Here is a 15,988-nt window from a genome sequence, read left to right on the forward strand (position 1 = left end):
ATAAGCCACGAACACAGCATGAAATAACGGCGTGATAAGTCAGATACAAAGATCCAACTGCAGCATCTCATTTGCCTTCATACCAACGAGTTGCCATTTCGACACCTGGTTACCGAATTGGATGGTGGGACGACCGGACGCAATGCTTTTTCTGGCCCCATCGGAAAGAAATTAAAGGATTGTGAACGTTCACCGATCGTCTCCTTTACACCCATTCCCGTTGAATGGGTGTCCGAAATGGGAAAACCAGATGGTTTAAGCAGCGACCAGAATTATCTCTTTGAAATTTGTAAGTTGTTGCTACAGGAATGTGTACTACCAATCTAACAAACAGAAAACCAGGACCTTTATCACATTCACGATGGCTTACAGTGTGCTGTAGGATGCTTCGCCACTACATCAGTACTGATAAACCTAGTTAAGTTTGTGTCTACTTTGCCAGTACATTGTTAAAGTATACGCTCTCGTCTGGTTTTCAATACGGCGAAATGGGCGCCATGCATCTGTTTAGCGTAGTTAAGTTATCACGTTTTCTGCCAGAAATTCTACAACACATAGTTCATTTTCTTCTACAAACAAACGGATACTACGCTCATCATGAAAACTTGCTGATAGCGATGACAGCAGATGAAAATCCACATATTCGAACGTTAGGCTGGAGAAGGATAAAAAAAGTGCCGCAGTCAGAAGACTCCGAGATCAAACCGCCCACGTGACTTATTTGTTTCGAAATTAAACTTTACAGCTGAAAATTACCACGACATGATTAATTGGCCTAAATGTCTAACAGAGCCGCCAATCAACGAAACATAATGGATCAGCAGTTAGAAGTAAACATCTGAACTTCAGCTACTCTAACGACAACATTCCTTTGCTATAGTCAAGCTGTGGAACGCACAGTGAAGGTGGTGTCCGAGGCAGCCATGGTGGAAAGACTACAAGGTGGATGCAATGCAGCGCTACATTCTTGTCGCTCTGGCGCATGACGTCATCTTGTCGCAGACGTGGCCAACGAGAGGCACATGAACTTTTAACAAGCGCTTGCTCGCTGGTATCTCACACGCAAACTTCTCTTCTATTTGTAGTGATCTTCAGCGAAGTGAAAATTTTAGTACAAACAGTAATTATATAAACATAATGCAATCAATGATTAAGCTAAATGAATTCAAAAGAAGATATTTACAATAGCAAAAGCATGGTGGAAAGACTACACCAGTCATTCTTAACTTTGTAATCATGACTACAAGTCATTCTTAACTTTGTAATTCTGGAGGGAACCCCTAAATGTGTATATATAATTATCCAAAATTTTGTTTAAAATGAACAAAAATTTCAAAATCTGAGTGTAAAAATGTCCCGACAATGTCACCCTGACGTGGTAGGTGGATACTTTATTCTCTAGATCTAATTGTTATATATCTTTGTAACCGTTAGTCGTTATTACGAACCTCCCATTCGTTAGTTAATTTGAAGTGCAAGGTCCCGTTTCAAAACCGAGGCTACAGGGAATGCATACCTCCAGAATTAAATGGGATTTGAACTACATTAACGTGTTCAATGCTCTCCATGTGCGTAACTCGAGGGAGGTAAGCCCCCTACAACATCGTGCCTTCCTTCTCGAGTTATATGCCTGCCTCTGTGGGGAAAATTTTGTCTCAGTATCTTATGGAAATGATGATAGAAATGATCACCTCTGCCGCTCCCCTTCCCTCATGATTTCGAATCCGGGTCTTACCTCGAAGTTCGTCTTTTTAAATCGTACTATTGGATTTTTGTACGCAGAATCAATACAAGCCATTGTATATACTACTATTACATACTATTAATACTAAACAGAAACTACATAATGAAATCGTGTTTATGGAATTTCATTAAACATTGCATTTTTTTTTTTTTATTATTTTCATGTAAAACTTACCATATTTTAGGTTTATTTTGTGTTGTCGCCTGGAAGGCAAAATCCATTTCTGGAGACATTCTCCCTATTCTTGAGGAAATCTAAAGAATTTTATATCAGTTGCTTTACTTTTTCTAGAGTAATTACTAAGCCGTACGCTGCACAGTTAGGCATTCTCGATATCGGTTAACAGAATAAAGTAACAAAGAATTTCCTTTTGTCACTTCCAGCCGCGACTTTTCCCGTTGTCCCTTGCTACTCAGATGACGTCACAGCCACGACAGCGCTCAGGCGACATGCGCATGCAACCACCATGGAGGCAGCGTAGGAAACGTGGGGCCTGAACGTAAGAGATATCTACGTTAGAGCCAAACTGAAGTCTAGAACAAAAATTCCCTGCTTCGAGACCAAGAACTACGTGGCCTAAGGTCAAATGTCAATGTATGCCTACTGCGTGTGTGGGTGGGCGTAACTCGATGTGCAACTACCTCCCCGTGGTGAGTTCTGGGTTATTTTGCGTACAGAACAAAATAAGCGAAGAGTCACACAAAGAAAATCGTGTTATACCAAGGACTATGCCTATAATCATCGTTAACGTCGCATTCCAAACAAAATCTGGACATTAATTTCAACAACTGAGCCAATATGGCTGTACTTTGACTCATAAATATTTTAAAATTATTTACTGGCATTGCTACAAGTTTCTTTTAATAAAATAATTGTATTATAGCCATCAGGTAACTCTAAAAACGACCACAAGTAGCTTTTCTGTCATTGGGTTGTGCGTGTTGCCTAACCAAACACTTAAAAAACTTTAAGTCCGTTGAGGCAGGGTAAGGGGTTGTTCAAAATTTAAAAAAAAAAAAAAAAAAGTCAGTCAGGTCGGTGCCACTAACAGCACCTTTTCCGCACTAGCCGTCATCGAATTTCCAACAAACGTGCTAAGCGCTAAACCTTACTATGCCAACTATAAGATACGAGAGGCATAACAATAACAATTATATTAATTAAAAATTTCCGTTTCAAGCATTAGATTACTATCTGTTACATGGAGTAGCTATAACTAAAAGCACGTGAAAAGTGAACACTAGCAGTAATATTTAGTACTAATTTAAATAAACCACAAAGAAATAAGTAAGGACACTAAATCAGTTTGAAGTAGAAGCTTCAGGCATTATGTGGTAATAATTTGAAAGCTTTGTGAGCTGGGGAAGCAATTATTTCTTTAGCTAGCAAAGGGAGAAAATCGATTCATATTCAATAGTTCATAAAGATGGATGATGTTTGCTTACATTAGTAAGGAAGCAATCTAGTACCAAGTTCAAGACTAAATTCGTTGAAGATTTTACTAAACAAATTAGAATTATCAAGAAAAAGTGCGAAAATGTTTAAAATAAATAAAAGTAAATTTTGATATATATATATATACTAGATTATTTTGCTATCTTTTGGAAACCGGATAAAAATTATTTGAGTTTACAGCCCTGCAAAGCGGATTGACATCTTGTGAGTAAAATTGAAATAGCGTTTAGTTAGGGCGCCGTACTTGAAATAACATTGGAGTATAAACAACATACGGTTTTCAAACGTATGTTACAATGAAAGGTAATATGTGATTAAAACTATTTTCACTCAAAATTGGCATCATAATGTTCTAAATTATTTAAATTAACCAATTAAATATGATATCGGTTATTTAATGATAAATTATTGCAGTAAAACCTATAGTCGAGGTGGGACTATTGTGGGATGACTTGATAACATTGCGTAGTGTTACCTACACGACCGTAATTCAATATAATATCCGAAGAGTTGTGATAAGAAGGTTGCAGTAGAAGTCTTTGTAATATTTGAAGTGTATTTACCAATGTGGACTGATTTGCTCCAGATCAGGAAACAGATAATAAAATCTAAGTGATAGATCAGCTAGTGCTGCATTTCCAAAATAATTATTGCAGTTTCGATTTGTGGCAAGTGAAAATTTCTGCATCATGAGATGTTCGTCGATCGGGGTACAGTTAGAGTCTCTTTCTATACAATCTTTTTGATTTATGCTTGAACCACAATGGTAACCTAAGTATAATATGTATTTAGAGCCTTTCATCATTGGAAGTATGTAGTAAGTCTCGTCGCCACTTTCATTTCTGTCGGCCTACGAATTCAAAATTAAATATACTCAGTAAACCAATTTACATACCAACGGTGAACAAGTCGAATAATTCAGCATAGAGTCATGTATTCCTGTGCTTGACATGCCAAAAATATAAATATTAAGAGTGTTTATTATGATTTAATGTGTATGTGTGTGATGACATGTGAGTGTAGTTAGGTAAATAGTGAATATAGGAAAGTGATTAAGTTATAATGTATTTCATCGTCATTGATGTGATTGATATCATTGTCATGATCATAATGTTTTATATTTTGTGTGTGTATTGATCGGTGGTTCAGGTATGTAATCACGGAGCCAATGCTATTAATAAGCAACATGTGTGCAAGTTGGTATGTTCATAGGCGCCGACTTGAAGAAAATATTGGGGGGTCCGAGCAATGAATAAATATATCATCATCGTATTCAACCGTTTTCAATTAACTGCTTGATGAAGGCCCCCTACCCCCAAATCTCGATCTGCTACTCCGCTGCAAAATTCACACTGCATTGATCTTCAGTTGTCAGGTCAGTGTTGCCAGAGTGTTGGTTGAAGCTTCAATGCTCTATTCAACACCAGTCTGAAAACCGCCTTTTCTATCGAGTAAGAAGGCTGTAGGGATGGCCACGAGCGACTTCGAGCGAGTTTTCTTTGAAACTCGACTCGACTCGAAACAGACATATTTAAGCTCGACTCGAGAACTCGGCTCGAAAAATTTCCTCCAACTCGACTCGAATTCAGGTCAAGTTTCGAGTCGAGTCGAGTCAGAACGAGCCAAATGGAGCTATATTTTATGTAGTTTCAAGTACTCTCTTCAACTATCCTACATAGACAGTGTAATTATTATCAATGATACTACTCTTACTACAACTTATTATTATTATTATTATTATTATTATTATTATTATTATTATTATTATTATTATTATTATTATTATTATTATTATTATTATTATTATTATTATAACAACACCGTGTATAAACATGAAAGATAGGTGGTTTCTATCTGAATACTAAAAACTAATTGACTGGCGACTTCGGTAGTCCTGAAGCCTAGGAGGCATGGCCATCGTTCACGAGATTCAGGATTTGAGTTCCGGAGAAGCAAGGATTTGGCTAAGGCCAAATATTTTTAAAAGTTATAGGGCGTTGGCCAAACATGTTCAAAACTGCTCGGCTCAGGCTTAGGGTTGTCGGCCTGGGTGAGCCGATCTAAGCCGATGGTTCACCCAAACCGAGACGAACAGAGCTGATAGCTCAGTTGGGGCGAATCGATGGCTCATCACAACCATGCCGGCTCGAGCATTTCGCTCCGTTGAACTGAGCCGAGCAAGTTTACATCACTACCCGGTTTGAGCTGTTTGGGCTCAAAAATTCGACCGTGCAGGTCTCAGCCTTGATGGTAAGAACTAAATTATATACTTAAATTGGTGCTAACGACATTTGAGGCCTCGTTATAAAATCCTTTATCGTCTCGTTATCGAGAAGAAACGAGATACAAGCAGTGACCCCTCTCGTGAACAATACTAAAAGTATTTCACTTTATCGCTTACATTTCTCATGACTTTCGCTTTCCAGTCTAATCATGCCATGATTTTAAAACGAGTTAAAACGAGCTGAACGAGCGAGCCATTTATCAAACTCGACTGAACTTGAAACTCGACCTAAAAAACAGCGACTCGGTTCGGAACTCGACTCGAGAAAATTACGTTTGACTCGACTCGGAACTCGATTCGAATTCGATTCAAGTCAAGTTTTAGCTCGACTCGTACCCATTCCTAGAAGGATATTCCTAACTTTGAATTAAAGGAATGACGAAGTTTACAACAGAAATTCTTGCTCCTCTTTGTTAATTCTTCCCCAGCCGGATTATATTGGAGGAGCGAGGACCCCACCTCTAAATATTGGGGGGGGGGGGGAAGTGTCCTGTCGCCCAAAGTCGGCGCCTATGGATATGTTAATGATGGGAAAGGTATGCACACTCTACTGGAATGGTTATATGTAGTCCATTGAAAGAATGCTAGAGGTAATTTCCAAGAGAAAGGGAATATCTGCATTCGGACTGTGAATGTATATTCAGTAGGTAAAGCTCAGAAGGGCAATGGAAGTCCGGAAGCTAGCTACTGTAATGAGAGGTAGCCAATGAATAATTATGTTCCTTTTTTTTTTTTTTTTTTTGTATATGTTATAGATAGAGTAGTGGTCCATATCACTTTCCCCATAGTCACTAATTACAATGCATGTTAGGTTAACCTTCGATTAGTCGCGCCACGGTCTAAAGCACCGAAGAGAAATTATTTTTGATCGTGTGTCCATTCTGTTTGTCCGACAGACTCCTCCGTCTAGCTAATCTTCCCCCTCACCTATCCGAACATTCCTGCTCAATCACTCCGTTTTCCGTTGTTTAGTTTAACTACTAGTGATTGTTTAGTGACTTTGCGGTGCTTTCCACCGCGCGCGACTAACCGTGTAATGTTTTTTCTCAGTGTTTCGGTTTTCACGTGACCTTTGCTTTGGAGATGTTTTAAGCTTTATAAACATAAATACAGTAAAACCTGTCTTCAACGGACCCTTTATTAAACGGAAAACTGTCTTAAACGGAAATATTTCACGGTCCCATGAATTTTGGAGAACAAAACGTGTAAAACTCCCTTCATTAAGCGGAAACTGTGTTACGCGGACAACGGAAAGAAAAATAAAAATTTAACGGAAAATTCTGAGTTCCGGACTACAGCGTTTAGAAGATGTTTAGACATTCTGTGAGACATATACAATACACTGTCTGCGATAAAATGTTCGTTCTTTTGTTAAATATTTCTGGACAGTGTTCACTTTCCCCAACCACTACTCATATTCACCCCCACAAATTGTCCTTAATCCCCGCAACTTAATCAAGAATCATACGGAATGTCGGAAAGAAGAAAACGAGATAGAGGAAGAAGAGGAATACGATATCGAGTTCCAAGAAGAGTGTAGAATAAAAACATATCAAGATTTTCTCAGAAGTTTCAAGGAACTGCAAAAATTTGCCTTACGAAAAAATGATTCTGATTCACTTAGTATAATTTCTCAGGCTAAAGTGTATGCGGAAAGTCAAGCAACCAAGCAGCAATGTACACAGAAAACCCTGCTGAACTATTAGAAAAATAAAGGAAACGTGTGCATAGCATATTTTGTATTCATTTTAATTTTTTTGTGTATTTATTCGTAGAAGAAAGAAGTACTGTAATCGAACAATGTACGTACAGCAATATATTTTCTCAGTATGCCCCTTTATAAGCAGGTATTTTTTAAGAAAGGAAAAGTCTACCTCCACTAAGCGGAAACCTGACTTTAACGGAAATTTTTGCAAGTCCCGCTCGATTCCGCTAAAGACAGGTTTCACTGTATTATTTTAATGGACGGAAGAGAGGTCGACAGAGTTAACAAACTAATACCAAGTGTGAAAAAAGAGAAAATTAGAAATGAACAGCTTAAAAGAACGGAGTGAAAAGTTAGGAATGGATTATTTGGATAAATCAGCCGAGATGATCTCGTGGAAGCTTTGTCTGAGGAAGATCATACAAATATATATATATATATATATATATATATATATATATATATATATATATATATATATATATATGAGTGAACATGAAAGGTGAAGTGAGGAGTCTACGAGCGAGGCTGAAGATCTTAAACCCAGAAATGACCAGCGATTCCCCGAATGTAGTCAGAGCAGGAGAGGACGAAATAAGCGACGACGAAGTGTACAAAAGTGTAAATTTGAAGATAACCTAAAATAATTCAATGTAGTGCTGTATAGGTGAAGTTTCAAAATAACAGGACCGTAAAATAATTCAATGTAAACTTGATTTGATTTCAATTTAGCGCCTCTTTCAGCATCAAGGCTATGTAAGACATGGACCTACTGCTTAACGTGGGATCCGAACCACATGGGCTCCCACCAGGAATCGAACAAGGAAGTTCCACGCCAAAGGCGTGTATGCTAACCGCTTAGCTACGAGTGAGCTCTAATTGAATGTAAAATGCGCTGTGAAGCTTTGTTTTAGTGTCATGTTTATATAGTATTTATTTTACTAATTTGCTATTGCATTTCTAATTTTAGACAAACCAAAGAGTTGACAAAAATCATAGATCGTCATCAGATTTAGAATTTTCAATAAAACCAGTAACTATCTACCCAAAGAAATATGTATCGAAAAAAAAAATTTTATTCCAAATAAGAAATAAAAAAACAGTACATGCCTAATTGTAGGTTCCTCTAATAGTTTTTACTGTGAAACTTATTATAATAATAAAAATGTTATTCCCTCTTAATCAGAAAATATACAAAATTACGTTTCTAATACAAGAAAAATGTTTAAAACGATATTTGCAATACATTATATTCGTGCGGTCCTTTTGACCGCGCGCGACTACTCGTGTTACTTTTTCAGCGCGACTTCTCGAGGGTTAAGTAGAATATTGTGTAATTATGCATGTGCTTTTATTTAGGTGATACTAACCAAGTAATCCATGTGAATCAAGCAACAAGAGTTTATTAACGTAACTATGAACCTATAACTGAACTAATTCAATATTGTAGAAGTTATTTGAGTATTCTACATAAATATTTTGTTAATCTGATTATCCAAAAGTTTCTCACATTTATTGGAAGTTGTATAAAAGAATCTTTTTCAGCGGACGTACCATGTCCGAGATGTCAATTTGTAATCCAAAATTAACGAACCAAATGATAATTAAAATAATTTGGAAATGAAACTAAAGGTTTCTTCATCATTTCATAGGTGCTAGTGCATTGAATTACTTAACTGATATACAGTAAAACTCAAATATTAGATACTGAACTGAAATGAAATTTAGGGACTAGTCTTGTTTCTCTAATATGTATCCATATTGCAATTATTATATGTAAACATTAAGCAATATTTCCAAAAACGAATATCTGAATTATCGATCAGTGTAGGAGATGGACTTTAAAGTCGTGTTCAGTTCAGATTATAAATGCTTCACAGTTTCTGTTTCGGGTTAAAAAATTACAGTGATCATTCAATATATGTCCATGAAGATAGTTTTTTTGTTTTTTTTTTGGGGGGGGGGAGGATTCATATTTGAGAACAATACTGGTCCAGGGAAGAAGGTTCTACTTTTCGAAAAAGAAAAAAAATAAGAAAATGAATAAAAATAATAAAAGGAAAAAGTGTAATGATCCTTCAGAACACCGCAGTGTTGGAAACCACAACCTCAAACGTATGTGCTCAATTATGTAACTATTCAGTTTTTAAAATAACAATACTAAAAACGACATGAATCTCACCGTTTATTCCGGTTGTTATGACATTGTTGACTCATAATAATAATAATAATAATAATAATAATAAAAATGTTTTATTATTTTATTTTCTTCTTATTCGTTTACAATTGCTAAATCAGCCAGGAAATATAAAAACAAAAATAGCAATAATTTTCAATTTTTCAATTTTAACTTTTCGTTTACAAGAGGAAGGCTAGTAAAAGAAATTTAATGCTAAAGATTTCATCCACAAGGGAAGAAGCACTTAAGTCAGTGGGAAACGGCAATTGTGTAAAGTTATAAAGAACTGACTTGCCTTCTTTTCTCCCTGTAGTCTTCATTTGCGTTAGTTCAATATGAGTCTTACAATGACACTTGGTGATTACTAATGGTAATACTTGCTCTATTTACAGATTCTTGGTTGTTTCTAGATATTATTTGCCTTCTAACTTTCTATATTGCGTTTGTAATGACCAACTATTACTGCACAGGGATGTACCAACTGCAGAAAGAATCAACAAGTGGTTCGTCGACAACTTTGAAATTTCTTATTCTATTAACTTCTGCTGGTAAGTTATTGTAGAGAAGTTGGTATTGTTCAGAAAACTAAATGTGATAGTCTAGCAGCTTTCAATTGTAGCTACTATCTGACGAAAGTTAGTCTTATTACTCAAAATTATATTCTAAATGATTTTCTGTTCCATGTAATGTGGTTTCTTACAGTATTACCACGGCATGACAGGTCTTTAGATTGAGGATCGACGAGGAGGCCTCTAGATATGAAGGTCAGCTGCAATATAATAAATAAGTAGTTACTGACAAATGACAAGGGGGGAAGTCCTCCAACTTGGGTGTTTGGTGTGAGGCTAACAACCTTATCATGTGTAAAAAGCAACAACAAAGGCTCTTGTTCAGAAACATTAATGGAATCCTCGGATCAGGACTGATAATTTGGCACGAGTACTTTGGTATTTTACCTAGGAAAGTAAAATGTACATGAGATCTACCACATACAATATACTAAGTCTTTATGGAGGAGGCAAATTAAAATCTGTAGCGAGTGAGCTAGAGAAATGTAAGATGGACCTGGAATGAGTTAGATGGGGAAGAAATGGAACGGCACAGATGAGAAATTTTACGTTCTTTTACGGGTGGAGGAATAAAAATTACCGACTAGGAACAGGATTTTTCGCTTACAAATGAATAATATAATCAATTAAACTTATTGAATTTGTTAATGATAGACTTTGTTTTATTAATCTTAAGGGGTGGAGTGCAATATTATTGTTCTAAATGCACATAAACCAAGAGAGTTTAAGGATGACAGTATAAAGAACAGTTTTTACGAAGAACTAGAATATTTAGTTGACTAACTCCCGCGACACCATATGAAAATTATAGAAAATAGAACCAGAAGATATTTTCAAACCGATTATAGGGAATAAAGGTCAGCACAATGAAAGTAATGATAACAGCGTTAGACTCGCCAACTTAGCACCATTCAAAAATCTTATCGTGAGTAATAAAAAAAAATCTCCCACATCATGATATTTATAAATCTACATGAATCTCATTAGATGGATAAATGCATAATAAAATTAATCACGTTTTAATAGATTGAAGAAGAAAGTCGAGTATAATTGATAGTCATTCGTCTATAGAAGTATATCTAAGATCCATCATAACGATCTAAAAAGCTATGGAACAAATTTATAGCTTTTCTTAGCCTGTTTATCAGTGAATACTTTGCACACCTGTCAATTATGTGGCTTCCTGTATAATGCCAATAGCTCAAATACGTTGTTTTAAGATAGTAGAATGATACACAGAGCACTACACTTTAGGAATTCTAATTTAAGTGTGTTGATAAATATCTTTGAGAGACTGATGGAAGTAAGGACATACATGATTATCTAGATCCAGGAGAAAAGTTATAACCAAAATAAAAAGAATAATGAATTTATCATCAGTACTTGAACTGTTGTTTTCTTGTGTGAAGCCACATACAGATGGTTATCAAAATAATAGAGACACTTGAAAAAAGTGTAACTTAAAAATTGCAGATTAATATGACATTCTATAACGTTTCACTCCCAGAACAGCTCTGATGCAGCGTGAAATGGGGTCATGAAAGTATGAATTGCACCAGGTGGAACATTACATCATTTCAGGTGCAGTGCATCACTCAGTGAGAGAAGATGAAGGTGGAAAACTGTACCAGATTAGTGTCTTTTAAACGGACTACAAATGTTCAATTATCTTATCCAGATCATGTTACTCTCGGCTGACTGTAATTGTCGATACAGACTGTGGGAGCTGCTACTTAAGTTCCTTCGTCACTTGTACTACAGTCGCAGGACAGTTCCGAGTGATAATCTGCTTTAGTGCTCGGCGGGAGCTGTCATTGAGAGTTTTCTTGCGACCTTTCTCCTCCTCACCAATGTGGCTTTGTTGTCAGTTTTGTATGCCGTCATCACCTTGGATACTATCCTCCCCGACACACCTAACGCACTTGCCACTTTCGTCACCTCAGACCAGATAACGGAGCGCAAACAATTTTCTCTTTTTTGAAATCTGATATATTGCCCGTTATACATTGCCCTTATCATCTGCATAAGTAACTGCACACTGCCGTTCTACTGCTCTTTACATAGTTTGAAATTTGTCACATACCATCTACAAAATCACAGCGCTATGGTCGCCACCTAACCATTGTCAACCGATACATCTGGCGTGTTTGCAATTTCAGATGTTTCTATTATTCTGATAACAATCTGTATATTTTCACTGTGTGCAGAAGCGGATAATGAAATTATGTTCTAATAAAGAATACCTTAAAAACAAGGACTGCTCGGTTTTTCAGAACTTTCGAATACTAGGTGGTTGTGACGTAATGTTTAATAACATTATTATTATTTCTCTCTGACATGTTAATCATGTTCACGTTCAATACGAGGTTCACTACGAAAGTTTTGAGATGTGAAATAAATTACATACGTAAAATCAATTTAACACTTACATTTTCTCAAAGTATTCACTATTACACTGTACACACTTTTGCATCCTCGAAAACCACTTTTGGAAGCAGTGTTGCCAGTCTTTTTCTTTAATTGTTGAAGGTTCATTCTCGTAAACTACTACAGCTTCTTCAGGGCTGCAAAATCTCTTCCCACGCATGCGATCTTTGATCATGGGGAACAGAAAAAAATCACACGGGGCAAGGTCAGGGCTATACGGTGGATGAGTCATAAGTTCGATCTCCGTAGATTCTAAAAATTGAATTGTGATGTTGGCCGTGTGTGCGGACGCGTTACCATGATGAAGCAGGATCCCACGCAATCCAGTTCTTGGATGCCGTTCCCGAAGCTATTGGAGTACTTTTCTTAGGCAAACACTGGTGTACCACTGAGCAGTAACAGTCCTTAGTTCTTCAAGTGGAACAGTTGCAACATGGCCAGATTTGGAGAAGAAAGTTGCGACCATCATCTTCCCCACACTTCGCGGTCGCTCCACTTTCGTTGGTGGATTTTCGTCTGGAAAGATCGAAACTGTAGACTGGCGTTTATTTTCAGGGTCAAATTGATAGATCCAAGTCTTATCACCAGTAACAATGTCAGAGACTCGTCGAGAATTGCCTCTATCAAATCTTGCAAGCATTTCTTCACACCATTCCACACGCATGCGCTTCTGCTATTCAGTCAAAGTGTGAGGCGCCCAACGAGATGAAACCTTCTTGAGCCGAAGATGATCATGAAGAATTTTTGTTACTGCTGGCGATCCAATGTTCACTATAGATTCAATGTCCTTGAATGTTCGAGGATTTTCTTGTATCATTTGTTCCACAGCGGGAATGTTTTCATCTGACACAGCTGTTGCCGGACGTCCAGCTGTCTCTTCATCTTTAAGCGATGTCTGGCCTCTTCTGAATTCACCAAACCAACGAAAAATTGTAGCACGGGAAGGAGCAACGTGTAACGTTGCATGCTCACACATACAACCGTGGTCCCGCGTTCAATTTGTCCACAGGTAAAAGTCAAACCTTGCCTAATAAACAGACACAATTCCTTCCTTCACCTGCACACAAATCAATCGCAAGCACACTAGCCGAGTTAGATTTCCCCGATTCTTGTTTTGGCAATTGCAGAGTAAAAACACTGAAAAAATAATATGTTTTTTTTTTTCCTGGTAGCAATCAAGCTTGTTTGAACTAGGAGACATATGTAAACTCGAAAATTTCAACTTGAACAATTTATTATGAACAAAATATATGTATAACAACAACAACAACAAATTTCCAAACCCCGTAGAAAAACGATTAAATACTGAAATAACTTCAAAAATTTTCCAACAAATGACAACTTCAACGATTAACATTTAATTTTCCCAAAGTTTATGAAAGTATCAAATTTCTTGAACATAAATTCACCAAAAAGAAACGTTAATAATTCCAAAAGATACAATTATACCCGTATACACATTTACTTTTTCCATTCACTAAAGTGTACCACCCTTCCGGCACTCAGTGACAATCCGGATCCACGTGAATAATTAATTTTGCTTTTCTTTCCCCAAAACTTACAATATTTCTTGGTTAGGTTAGGAATTAACAGTAATACGTCTACTCGGGTTTTACGCGGTTGTTTCACATGAAAATTCCTATTTAAATATTCTCCCAGTAATAATTTTGAGTTGGCATAAATGTGCTTATTGGGATCCGAACCCAGCATGCGCGATCCGAACCAATATATAATATAATGGGATCCAAACCCAAGGATTGGGTTTCCCATGCACTGCTCTGAAAAATAACGCGAGGACGAATAAATTTCGAATCTCCTTCTACAGCCAAAAAGAGGTTAAATAATTCGTCCTCACTTCATTCCCCAGGACAGTACTAAGTACAAGCCCAATACTCAATTTTTGTAGAAAAATAGCAGTCTACTTACCAAAAAACACAAGAAATTCTTATACATACACTAATATTCAAAATATTCTGTTAACATACTAATTGAAGCAATGTTTTTCATGTAGTATCAAGCCAACTATCACATAATTCCAAACCATATGTTCGAAAGGGAATTTCATTGTTATAACATACCAAAAATGAATTTAACTAATTTCCAAGAGTTTAAACCTAACCCTTACCCTTTCCAATCTTCAAGTGACCGAATTGCTGGGCAAACCCACTCAGCTGCTACAGCCACTAGTGCTGCCATCTCTTGAGATTCGAGGGAACTCCTCGCGACAAGCACTCATAAGTGAAGTGGAAGGGCATCTATTGAGTAGAAGCCGTATTACTTAACTCCTACCCTTTACATCCAAATATACAATAATAATTCCATCAGAAATCTTTTTTTTTTTTTTCTTCTTCGACGGAAACGCTAATATACGTTACAAACGATCCCAAATGCCCCCTGCAAACGGTCAAGGCTTTGTGTCTCGTTCAAACCACTTTTGAAATCATAAATGATCATTGCCCGAAAATGTTCCCTTTCGAGCTCCATTCTAGACAGCCGAATACTGCTCACATCAACAAACAAGTGAAGGCGATACGGCCACGCCGATAAGCGAGGAGAGTTGAAACTTGGTTCGCTTCTTCGCCCTGGATACCATTACCGAACGCAATTGTTGGAATTCAAATACTGTGCCACAATGCGTATCTTAAAACTTTCGTAGAGACCCTCGTATAAATTTAAGTAAAAATTAAAAAAAAAATATATATATATATATACATTCTTTGTTTTCTTTTAGGTAGCAGAGTGCTCGTTTTCCTGTTCGCAGGAAGTTTTATGCCACTGGGACTTCTATCCTTCTGCTTGAGTCATTGGTCACTGATGGTTATCTCCTGTTTTCCACTAGTTACTCTTGGAATCAACACAGTAGACAAATCAATAATGAAATTTTGTGTAATGTTCATCTTCATATTTACATTTTCCTACCCTTCAGGAAAATGCTTCGGATTCTCGGATATTTTGTACCAAAATCTATGTCTACTAGAGAATGCATTTCTTATTTATTACACCTTAAATTACCTGGCTTTACCTACTGAGTTCGGTTCAGATTTGGGATGGATACATACAATAGTTCTTGCAGCCATGATAGGATCGGCACTGCTGTTTTTGTTTCTGCTTTTATACAGGTGCACGACGCGAGTGTGTAAGTACCCTATTCCTCAACCGAAGACGATGGAGAATATATTGAGACCACCGAATGAATCAACACAAGAGTTGTAGATATTAAATAATTATCAGAAGCAAATTCTATTATATATATATATAAAAAACTTATCTTGAATATTAGAAAATTTAATTGTAATCGTGTTACGAGTGTATGGTGATTTGAAACTAAAAGCTTTAACACTATCTAATTTTTGTTTCTTATTTGAGTTGTAATTGTGATTGAAAAAATAGTAGAATCTATCTATGGATGCCTGAAGGTTTTGTTTGATGGGTAGGGGGAACAAAATCCAGCGAATTGCAAATACACGTACACAGGGGCGGATACAGGATATGATCAAGGGAGGGGCTAAACCATATTTTGCCGTTTTATCCAGGATAAAGCAGGATTGAAGCCCATTTTATCCAGTGTATACCTGAGCGTCAAGGGGGGCTATAGCCCCCACATCCCCCCTTGGATCCGCCACTG

General features: G+C 36.9%; 1 protein-coding gene across 1 annotated transcript in view; it reads left to right on the plus strand.

Annotated features, from left to right (window-relative positions):
- LOC145664134 (uncharacterized) overlaps positions 1-15,710 on the plus strand; it is a 38,752-nt gene extending 23,042 nt beyond the window's left edge. Inside the window, exons 4-5 of the mRNA XM_081730527.1 lie at positions 9,760-9,915; positions 15,095-15,710. Of these exons, the coding sequence (XP_081586653.1) occupies positions 9,760-9,915; positions 15,095-15,576 (638 nt within the window). The 3' untranslated portion in view covers positions 15,577-15,710. The remainder of the gene's footprint in view (positions 1-9,759; positions 9,916-15,094) is intronic.
- The last annotated feature ends 278 nt before the right edge of the window (positions 15,711-15,988 follow it).

Source organism: Thermobia domestica, chromosome 11, assembly GCF_964235325.1.
Source record: "Thermobia domestica chromosome 11, izTheDome1.hap1.1, whole genome shotgun sequence".
Classification (NCBI taxonomy): Eukaryota; Metazoa; Arthropoda; class Insecta; order Zygentoma; family Lepismatidae; genus Thermobia; species Thermobia domestica.